A 12,242-nucleotide genomic window follows, 5' to 3' on the forward strand; every position below is an offset into this window, starting at 1 on the left:
ATGTTCGTATGTCTGCCACGCCCGTGACCATTCACGGACATGTTAATTAACAAGTCATCTGTCGAAGGAGTGCGTAGTGATGTTCTTAGTGTTATAGTGAGTTCGTCTCGGGAGCCGACGCGTGGACCCAGCCCAGACAGGTTAGTTGGTGTTTGGGGCTGTTTGGCTGCTGATCCTTCCGTTAATTTTAATAGGGAAGGTGACTTAGAGGAGCCTACACATCCTTCTCATAGTCGGAGCAGGAGGAGGGAGACATGCAGGAGTTTTTGTCTTCCTTTTCGGAAGTTGTTGATCTCATTTGTGGGTTCAACAATTTGGAAAGTAGGACTCAGGCTCGGTCGTCTTACACTCCTTCTTGCTTGGAAGCCTTGGCGGGAGCTACACAGGATCCCAAATCATCTCTTTAGCTTCCTTTGTCGGTGCACATCCAGTCGGTCTTGCATAAGGTTAACGCCTCGGTTTTGGACCAAGACAGTTCGCTTCACTCTAGGGGCTCTGCCAAGCTACTACCCCCGCCTCTCACGAGACATAAGAAGTACTATGCTACGAACTCTGCATTTTTGATGTCGCGCAATCTTAACCCAGACGTCATTCGCCTGAAGCCGGTATTGATTTTGGAGCAGGTGAGGTCGGTGGCTCCGTCCTTGGAGCAGGTGAGGTCGGTGGCTCCGTCCTTAGAACAGGTGAGGTCAGTGGCTCCGTCCTTAGAACAGGTGAGGTCAGTGGCTCCGTCCTTAGAGCAGGTGAGGACAGTGGATCCGTCCTTGGAGCAGGTGAGGTTGGTGGCTCTGTCCTTGTCTCCGCAAGATGCCTCAGCATTAGAATCTATGGTAGCCTCCATGTTGCTGACAGTTTCTTGGCTGGACTTCTGGTCTGTGGTCATTGCCAAGATAGCTTCTGACAGGTCCCCGGAAGGGTTGGTGAGTGCATCCTCGCTTGCCAATCTGTTGCAGTCCGGAGGCAAGGCGTTTTCATATATGGCTCACCTCAGTGTTAATTTATGGGCTAACCACCACCTGATTAGAAGAGACATGGCTTTGTCTAGGATGGAGAGATCAGTTGACACGGAGTCCTTGCTGGCATTGAGGAGGGAAGATCTGTTGGAGTCCCAGTTTTTGTTTCCTCGGACAGAGGAATTAGAGTTAGGCAGGGCCTTCCCGTTCGACTCAACCTAGGTCAGAGGATCAACGCCCCTTTCGCTCTCGTTCCTTTAAGGCAAGAAGGGGCCCCAGGGGCAGAGGTAAAGGGGGCCGTTGGTAGGTTAGGCACCTCTCCTTCTGCGCCACGGGTGCGGGGGTGCCTGGTGGGCCATTAGGCCAAGTGGCAGAGTTATGGAGCGGAGGAGTGGGTGGTAGATGTCCTTCGGTTGGGGTACCTACTGCCATTCGACTTCTCTCTTCTGTCGGACAAGTTCAGCTTAGGAAGGCATATCCTCCAGATTCTCTCAAGTTCTTGGTTCTTTGGGAGGAAGTGCAGAAGATGCTGGACAAGGATGCGATAGAGGAAGTGGTGCGTCCGTCTCCAGGGATTTACAGTCACATCTTCTTGTGTGCCCAAGGCATCAGTGAGGATGGAGACGTGATCAACTTCTCCACCTTGAATCACTTCATCAGAAAGACACAGTTCAAGATGGGAGACCCCGCGGTCGGGCTTGGCAGCCATGAGGGAAGGCGACTTCATGCTGTCAAAAGACTTAGAGGACGCATACTTCCAAATCCCTGTTCATCTGATGTCCAGGAAGTTCCTTCGCTTCTCTCTTGGGGGGCAAAATCTTTGAGTTCAAGGTCTTGTGCTTCAGGCTGACAACAGCCCCTCAAGTGTTTAGAAGGGTCTTCTCTCTTGTGTCAAGTTGGGCCCATGCTCAGGGGATCCATTTGCTGAGGTACCTCGACGATTGGTTGGTCTTGGCAGTTTCCAGGGAAAAGCTGCTGCAGGACAGAGATCGTCTACTTCGGTTCTGTCTGGAACTGGGCATCGTAGTCAACCAGAAAAAGTCGAACCTCTTACCCAGTCAAAGGATTCTCTACCTAGGCATGGTCATCGATATGACAGTGGCAAAAGTTTTCCTGTCGGATCAGAGATTGGAGAAGTTGCGGGTGGTGGCGCGCGACTTCCTGCCGGAACCACATCAGTCAGTTCATCAGTGGCAGGTTCTTCTGGGAATGTTGTCATCCCTGGAGAAGCTGGTCCCTCATGGGCGTCTCCATCTTTGGTTTCTGCAATGGAGACTGGGAGAATTCTGGTCTCCGGCGGAGGACTCACACGTTAATGGTTCCTCTGTCTCCGGAAGTGACAGAAGACCTTCATTGGTGGTTAGACGACCAGAATTTTTTGAAGGGTGTCCCTCTGCGTTCTCTTCCACCGGACTTCCTTCTGTTCTCAGACGCATCCCTCGCAGGTTGGGGGGCTCATTTAGGTGGCCTCATTGCACTTCAGACATTTGGAGTTTGGAGGACAAGGAGCAACATATCAACGTCTTGGAGTTGAAGGCAGCCTTCCTGGGTCTGAAGGAGTTTCAGGAGAAGGTAGGTTCCGTCATTCTCATGTCGGACAACACCACAGTGGTAGCCTATGTGAACAAACAGGGAGGCCTGGTTTCTTGTCAACTTCACGCCTTAACCACCGAGGTTCACCAGTGGGCAGTCGGCAATTTGGTAGAGCTCTCAGCCAGGTGTATGCCAGGCAAACGGAATGTGGTTGTAGACAAACTCAGTCGTTGGGATCAGATCCTAGGCACAGAATGGTCCCTTCATCAAGTGGTAGCAGACAAGCTTTTTCAGGCTTGGGGGAGACCCATGTTGGACCTTTTTGCAACTCGCTTCAACAGGAAGCTTTAGATATTCTGTTCAGTGGTCCCAGATCCTTGAGCATTGGCAGAGGATGCATTTCAACATCCCTGGGACAACCTAAAGGTGTATGCCTTCCCTACGTTTTGTTTGATCCGTCATGTTCTGAACAGGCTAATAAGTTCACAGGGTCTCGGATGACTTTGGTAGCCCCTCTGTGGCCTCGGGCGGAATAGTTCCCTGATCTGCTGTCGTCGTTGTCAAGGTTCCGAGGGAGATTCCCCCTTGGCGACATCTCCTGTGTCAGCCCCATGTGGAAAGGTTCCACCAGTCAGTAGAAGCCCTGTCTCTTCAAGGTCGGAGGTTATCAAGTATCGCCTCCGAGTGAGAGGCTTTTCTCAGAAAACAGCAGGGCATATGTCCAGCAGTCTCATAAAGTTGACCTCCGCGGTTTACCAAGGCAAATGGGCGATCTACTGTGATTGGTGTCGTAAACGGGGTTTTTCTCCACTCGCAACCTCTATTTAGCAAATAGCAGACTTTTTAACCTTCCTCAGAGACGAGAAACTTTTGTCTGTTTCTGCCATTAGAGGCTACAGGGCAGCCCCGAGTTTGGTGTTAAGCCTTGAAGGTATCGACATCTCTTCCTGGGAACTATCCTTGCTAGTTAGGGAGTTTGAGCAGTAGAGTTCTCCTAGAGAGATCAAGCCTCCAACGTGGGATGTTTCCTTGGTTCTCAAGAGCTTCACTAAGAGTCCATATGAGCCCTTGCGTCACTCATCTGACAGGAACTTGATGCTCAAGACAGTTTTCCTTCTGGCCTTGGCATCTTTCACAAGGGTAGGAAAGCTCCACGGTCGGAGCTATGAGGTGAAGCACACCAGGGGTTGTGGGTCGATGTTCTTCGAATTTGTCCCGGAATTCGTGGCCAAGACCCAAAATCCCTCTGTGTACGATGACAGGTTCACTTCGTTTTCCATTCCATCACTGAATGACTTTGTGGGTGGTGATGCTCAAGAGCTTTTGTTGTGCCCTGTATGAGCCCTGCATTACTATCTTAAAAGGACTTGGGACCTTAGACCAGGCTGCCGCAGACTTTTTGTTAGCACAGGCCGTACAAAGAAAGAGGTGTCTAAGAATACTATCTCTTTTTGGTTACAGGAAGCCATCAGACAGGCATTTGACTCTTGATGATTCCACCGCCACGTCTGTGCAGGCTAGAGCGCATGACGTTAGGGGTATTGGTCCCTCTCTGGCTTTCAAAAAGAACTTGGCTGTACATAGAGTGCTGAGCACTGGTACTTGGTTATGCCAGTCCACATTCACCTCTTTCTATCTTAAGGATGTTGCCCACAGATCTGCGGACATGTTTTTCCTGGGTCCTGTGGTGGCTGCCCAACAGGTTGTGTAACTCATAGTTGCCCTTAACAGGGCACTTCTTTATCTTACCTAAGATGATTATGTGGATGAGAGAATGAGATTGTTGGCTGGTCTCCCTCTTTCTCTTGTACCTTTCCTTCTTCCTTCGGTCAGGTTAAGGAATAGACACGTAATTCGGTGGACTGGTCTGATACAGGTGAGTAAGGTAGTCATACTGATAATGTGGTCGCTTAATACACAAATATCAAACCCTCTTCGGGAGCATATGCTCCACTCCTTGGCAACTCCTTGGCAAGGAGTTGGAAGTAGTACAAATCCTGGTGTATTGGTTTGCTATTGGACAGTCAAAGTTTCTATTTGGTTCCCTATTCAATGGTTCTCCCATATATCATTGTACATCACTCAGGGTCTGCGTAGTTAGATATAAATTTATCTAGCTTCCCAATGGGCTTCAGTCCCTATCCAGAAGTCATTTCTTCTGGAAGCTGGATTGGTGGGTAGGCCCCCAGCCGGTTTAGGATGTCTTGTACCTCACCTCCAAGTATGAGTCTATCCTATTGTTAAGACCAAAGGTTTGTTCACATATGAACAAATGACAAATTTTCTTAGACAATTTGTATTTTTCATAGCTACAAACCTGAGGTCTTAACATTATACTGCCCACCTCTAGTCGCCCCTCCTGTGTGTTAAGACATCCTGAGTTGGGAAAAACTGACGCGTAGGTGAGTGGCCCTTGACCACTCTTCACCCGATCTATGCATGCGTTGCCAGATATCACAAGATTCCTTGCTTTCATCTGTTTTTTAACCGGATCCAGCTAGGCGCTAGAAATTATCCTATTGTTAAGACCGGAGGTTTGCAGCTATGAAAAATACAAATTGTCTTAGAAAATTTGTCATATCAGTATGCTCTAGCAGTCAAAATCACAGTATGTACTTGATGCACTGATTCAGTCAAATGCTTGCAAGTACCAGCCTAAACAAAGACATCAAATCCACCAACCAGTGAGTGCTGGTACTTTATTTCTGTTTATTTTTTGTTTAAAATTTGTTTAGTCTAATCTAGGGTGCATCTATGAGGCTAAAGCATTTTAGGCACTAGAAAATATGGTGCATTTTTATTAGTATTCATCATTTACTTGTCACTTACTCTTTGTTGTTTTTTTCCACATGAAACATCTTTCTTATGGAATGTAGATAAAGAAAAAAAAAAGGACCATCAAATTACAAAGCACATGGAGTATAAGAAAATGTAACAACCTGGAATACAACTGGCAAGTGATTGGAAGAGCCGAGAGAATAAGAGTGAACCAAATACTAATCCAATGTAAATAAGCTTACCTTTTCTCAACAGCATCCATTAAATGTATGGCACTTAGTGATGAAAGGCAGACTCTAAGAGTTGCCCAAATATTGTCAGAAACAGCTTTTGTTGATTTTTTGCCTGCAAGTCCTCGACCAGCTTCCTGCATGTTCAGAGCTTCCAAGAAATGCTCCATTGCTTCCCTAAGATGAAAAATGTAAATTAGAATGTATCACAACCATGACCTGTAACATACCTAACTTCACAATCACTAGAATCACATGGAACTGGCACCTTTTCATAAACACTTAGTCCCTAACTACATAATCAAAATCTGTAAAAGTTCTTGAAGAAATTAGCATTTAATTTTACATTGAATTTGGTTTCGGCTTCTTGGAGAATTAAGCACTTAATTTTGGGGGGGGGGGGGGGGGAGACTAAGTTTTGAGTTATCTGCAAAAGTAAAAAGTATTGCTTATTTGTAATAAGGCAGTCCCCGGTTATCTGCAGTCTCGGTTAATGGCAATCCGATTTTCGCCATAATATCGACAATTTATGGCACCATAACAGGCCGAGTTTCGGTTATCGCCGCCATAAGGTGCTGATAATAGTTTTATGGCATCATAACATACCTAACAAAGGTGTTATTAACTGGTTACTGGCACCATAGGCATCATAAATTACCAAGTTTTGGTTAATGGCGGCTTTCGCTTATCAGGACCCTACAGAGATCGGAACCCCTGCCGATAACCGGGGACTGCCTGTAACTCTGAAACTTAACAGCTAGAAGCTGATTTTTGCACAAAAATATTTTGTCTTAAAAGAAATATGCCCTAAAATTTACTTTATAATCAAATGAATAAAACTGTGCTCTCTTGATTTATACTTATGTTACCAAAAATTTGCATTTATGGGGAATGCTAACACCATAAGGCCCCCCAATACAATTGACTTTCTAACTAATGATTGATGGAATTCCTTCTGAATTTTACCACTTATTCTACAAATAATACTGACTAAACATGTCTTGTTTCAAGCTTGTTGGAGATGTATGCATTTAGTTAAAGAAAAAAAAGTAAGTTTTCAGGAAATAGCAAAAGAACATTATTTTTTTACTCCAAAATGGGAAACAATCATGAATTTTTGGAGTTAGTTATCCCTATTATCACAACCTGTATTCTCTATGATACTATTGCTAGAGAGAATGGGATATTTTGATGCAGAACAATTATTTTTTGATAAATTTTATTCACATTCGTTTTTCATGTTTTTTCTTACGATTTGTCGTTCACAGTGCTGTAAAAGTGATGAAAAAAAGTTTTCTATGAACCAACTACACATTTCTTGTAGCAATAATGTTTCAAGATATCTTTATTTACATGTAAAATAGTCCAAATCAGTGTACAACAACTTCCGCCTAACCAAAGACAGCCATACATATATTTTTACAAATTTTTATACTTTGTCATGCACATACAAGCAATACACAAAATTGTCCATGAACTAATGTAAATATTTTTAGCAACATATCTTCAAGATATGTTTATTTACGCATTAAACAGTTTGAAGGCAAAAGTTATTTGTAGCCGATACAAAAATTGACTTACCTATGTGCTCCCAAGTTAATACAAGATATCCCAAGATTATATCGACATCTGATAAAGCCAGGGGAAACTTCTAGGGCATTTCGGTAAGCATCAATTGCTGCTTCTGATCTCTCGCTGTTTGCTAAAGTTGCTCCTAATTTGTTCCATAATTTTGCATCCTAGAATACATAACATGAATGAGGGAAATGACAATGAATACATCTGTATATGCAAAAGTATCTTACCATAGCTGGTTCACTTAAGGTAGATTCTTGGATGAGTCCTATGCTTATGAGACGTTTGTTTGGCAGCCGCTGACTGGCTGGTACCGGGAGGTAGGCAGCTTCCAGCCAATCAGTGGCTGCCAAACAAACGTCTCGCAGGTATAGGGCTCACCCAAGAATCTACCTTAAGTGAACAAGCTATAGTATACTTATATTGGTAATAGCTTTTTTGTTACATATATTTTTGATAAAATAATGAATATGCAAATGTGGATTATACTGCTCATATAAATGCATGGATACCAATTATGTATATGTAAACATTATAAAATGCCTTCCCTCAAGCATTTATGAAATATCAATCAGTAAACACTTGAAAAAGATTCTGGCAGGTGTACTTAATGTGATAACTAGTAACCAACAGAGAGCTCAGGCTGTGAAGAGTTGAAAGCTGTGCACTGATTAGCCAAGTGACTCCTGTGGTGTTGGGAAATAAAATAACTGTCCTGCATTTGTCTCCTTACTGTATGATACTTCATGACAGAAAATGGGAAGGTTTCAGAGTACAGTAACTATGATTGGTGTGCAAGACCAGTAATTTATGCTAAGGTTAAAACTGCCAATTATGTCCCTCAGAGAGTTCCTCCCCCCTATTGGATCTGTTAAGCGTTATGTCAAGGGTTTTCTGTATTATATAGTTTTCTCAATACCCAGCATATACTATTATAACTCTTAACTAGTTAATTCTGTCCTCTTACATAATGATGTTATATCTGAAAAAGTACGTAAGTTTGCATATCTACTCAGTTAAGCAAAAACATCCACCCCATCATACATTTTTACACTTTGTTTGCTAGGAATGTAATTTTCTTATGAGTGTTAGGGCCAAGTTCATGAAGAATAAATAACCAACTAACACACTCATGTCCAGAAATGCCTTACAGAACACCTAATAATAAATTTTACACTAGGAAGAAAATTTTTCTTTGTGGGAAACCTTTGATCTCTCCAAATAAGGGAAGCACAGCTTGCCTAACGGTACAAGTCAGTGCAATCCTTTTTAAAAAAAAGAAAGTTTGAATATCTATCACAAGAAATAATGAAAATGGCAAGCCTTCTAAACAAACTAATCTAAACAAAAATGAACATATAAATTTTATTCATAAATGTCAAATGGCAAAAAATGAGTGGCAATTTTTTAGCAAAATGTTAATATTGTACTTGTTTTTGCTAAACACATACATACTAAATGTACCAATCTAAGAAGAATGGCCACAATCCACTCCAAGATTTTTTTTTGAAGTATAGTATAATATTCAGTACGCAAGAAATGACTGAGGCATGATGCTTAGGTATAATTCACAAGTAATACCTTACCTTTGGTCGTACACTTATAGCAGACTGGAAGCAGTCAACAGCCTTTTCATATTCTCCAGTCAGGTTGAACAGGACTCCTAGACCACACTGGACATCTGCATCAATGTTCTGATTTGGACGTTGATTAGCTGCTGCAATGTATAAATCCTGAACCTCTTGAATCAGTTCCCTGTAAATAAAGAACCATGAACAAAGCATTCCACAATTAACAAATAATTCAATTCAGTTAATGAATAAGGGCATCTAATAAGTTGCTAATTCACAATTTTATCAAAACAATTACTACCTGGATTACTACCAGAGTAATTGATTAGTATTATTCATTAGTTAAACCTTATCACAGGGTTTAAAACACAGCTGTCAGAGGTTGGCAATCTTCACCAAAAATGAAATGTTTTCATAAAACTACTGTACTGATCTAATCTCATACAACATTTTAGGTACCAAATAATGATCACAATACAAAAATAGGAGTAAAATTTGGAGCTAAATTTAAGCCTAGGTCCTTCTCATAATACCCATATCTACTCGCATATATAATGATTTACCATTATGAAAATATAGTGTCAGAACAAGAGAGGTTACTGATAACCAAGTTGGCTGTGTAAAAAATAAGTATTTGAAAAAATGATAACATACACATACTATAAACCTACAGAGTTTAACCCCTTGCACCTGGGTATAATAATAGTTTCTTGACATTTGATCCTGCTGCCTCAGGTGTGAATTTATATTTCGTGCCATGTAGTTTGAATGAATTTTGTGGGGAAAATACTCGGATCACTTGAATGGGCAATAAATATCTTACGACAAACTAACAACTCCAGAATATGAGGGAGATTAGTGTGACCAAGATTTCATGGGTGATTTACACATTCCATACCATCTTATATATATTTGCCCATAAATATACCCAGGGATTGCTGTTGGTTCTAGTTTCTATCTTTTACAATAGTATGTTAAATGTAACTGTACAAAAAAATATCAGGAAAAACATGTATAACTCAGTAAAAGGTACTGTATCTTCCCACCCCAGTCCATCTTGAAAATATTTTACCATTAATATACTCAAAAATTGTTATTATAATATTTGTGAGCTGTAATTCTAATTTTACAAACTACAGTGTGTGAACTCCTCCTCTTGGGGGGCCATAAATTACTGGGGGACCTCTTCCCAGCCTCTGGTTGGATAAGGGGGCTTTTCCGATTCGAGGGACTGCATGTCCATCAGCGATGCACTTCCACACTATAGTAATCTAGTACAAACAGGTTGAAATGAGGTAACAGCTTTGGTAATCTCACAAGAGGCAGGCAGAGAGGCGAGCACACGTCTTCACCCGACGGCAGTCGAAAGCAAAGTGATATGTTTACCTCCGATCGGGCGGGACTCCCAACCATCGAACCAGCAGTTGCTGCTGAACTACCTTGTTAGTAAATCTTACAACCGGTCCAGCTGGCGCTGAATAGTAATTCCTTAGGTAAAGGACCGAGGGTTTGTATAACGTGTTGGAACAATTACCTATTTGGTCCCAGTTCTTGGCCTATGGCCTGGACCTGGTATTTCATCCTAATCCTTCAGGCCAGCCTTATGAGAGCTGATAGTCAGCTCAGTGGTCTGGTTAAATAATAATAATAATAATAATAATAATAAATAATAATAATAAAATAATAATAATAATAATAAGAAAGAGATGGCAGAAAAAAGGCTAAGAAGCAAGAAAACAAGGGAGGAACTCAACGAGAAATACAAAGTACAAGAGAGGGGACTAAACAACATAATAGAAGGTGTAAAACAGAGGCTTAAGGCCAAAGCACATAAGATCCAACAGTACATGAACAGGAATAAGGGATATCAACAGAACAAACTATTCGGAACCAACCAGAAAAGACTATACAGCCAACTAAGAGGGGAAGACAACCACCCAGAAATTCCTGAAGCCAAACCAAGTAAGAGACTCTGGGAAAACATATGGAGCAATCCGGTATCACACAACAAACATGCAACATGGCTCCAGGAAGTCAAGGAAGAAGAAACAGGGAGAATAAAACAAAGATTCACAGAGATCACGACAGACACAGTCAGACACCAACTAAAGAAAATGCCAACTGGAAAGCCCCAGGTCCCGATGAAGTCCATGGATACTGGCTCAAAAACTTCAAGGCCCTACACCCACGAATAGCAGAACAACTCCAGCATTGTATCTCAAATCACCAAGCACCCAAATGGATGACCACAGGAAGAACATCCTTAGTACAAAAAGACAAGAGTAAGGGAAATATAGCCAGTAACTACAGGCCTATCACCTGCCTACCAATAATGTGGAAGTTACTAACAGGTATCATCAGTGAAAGGCTATACAACTACCTAGAGGAGACAAACACCATCCCCCACCAACAGAAAGGCTGCAGAAGGAAGTGTAGGGGCACAAAAGACCAGCTCCTGATAGACAAAATGGTAATGAAGAACAGTAGGAGAAGGAAAACCAACCTAAGCATGGCATGGATAGACTATAAGAAAGCCTTCGACATGATACCACACACATGGCTAATAGAATGCCTGAAAATATATGGGGCAGAGGAAAATACCATCAGCTTCCTCAAAAATACAATGCGCAACTGGAATACAATACTTAAAAGCTCTGGAATAAGACTAGCAGAGGTTAATATCAGGAGAGGGATCTTCCAGGGCGACTCACTGTCCCCACTACTCTTCGTAGTAGCCATGATTCCCATGACAAAAGTACTACAGAAGATGGATGCCGGGTACCAACTCAAGAAAAGAGGCAACAGAATCAACCATCTGATGTTCATGGACGACATCAAGCTGTATGGTAAGAGCATCAAGGAAATAGATACCCTAATCCAGACTGTAAGGATTGTATCTGGGGACATCAGGATGGAGTTTGGAATAGAAAAATGCACCTTAGTCAACATACAAAAAGGCAAAGTAACGAGAACTGAAGGGATAAAGCTACCAGATGGGAGCAACATCAAACACATAGATGAGACTGGATACAAATACCTGGGAATAATGGAAGGAGGGGATATAAAACACCAAGATATGAAGGACATGATCAGGAAAGAATATATGCAGAGACTCAAAGCGATACCCAAGTCAAAACTCAACGCCGGAAATATGATAAAAGCCATAAACACATGGGCAGTGCCAGTAATCAGATACAGCGCAGGAATAGTGGAATGGATGAAGGCAGAACTCCGCAGCATAGATCAGAAAACCAGGAAACATATGACGATACACAAAGCACTACACCCCAAGAGCAAACATGGACAGGACTATACATAACACAAAAGGAAGGAGGGAGAGGACTACTAAGAATAGAGGACTGCGTTCACATCGAGAAACAGAGCACTGGGGCCAATATGCTGAAAACCAGTGAAGACGAGTGGCTAAAGAGTGCATGGGAAGAAGGACTAATAAAAGTAGACGAAGACCCAGAAAAATATACAGACAGGAGAATGACAAACCGAAACAGAGGAATGGCACAACAAACCAATGCATGGACAATACATGAGACAGACTAAAGAACTAGCCAGCGATGACACATGGCAATGGCTACAGAGGGGAG

At 42.3% G+C, this 12,242-nt stretch overlaps 1 protein-coding gene across 1 annotated transcript in view; it reads right to left on the reverse strand.

Moving 5' to 3' along the window:
- LOC135213020 (peroxisomal targeting signal 1 receptor-like) overlaps positions 1-12,242 on the reverse strand; it is a gene marked incomplete in the record, with an annotated part of 149,154 nt that overhangs the window by 17,321 nt on the left and 119,591 nt on the right. Inside the window, 3 exon segments of the mRNA XM_064246826.1 lie at positions 5,507-5,671; positions 7,076-7,233; positions 8,656-8,824. Coding sequence (XP_064102896.1) covers positions 5,507-5,671; positions 7,076-7,233; positions 8,656-8,824 — 492 coding nt within the window.

This window comes from Macrobrachium nipponense, chromosome 42 (assembly GCF_015104395.2).
Source record: "Macrobrachium nipponense isolate FS-2020 chromosome 42, ASM1510439v2, whole genome shotgun sequence".
NCBI classification, from domain to species: Eukaryota; Metazoa; Arthropoda; class Malacostraca; order Decapoda; family Palaemonidae; genus Macrobrachium; species Macrobrachium nipponense.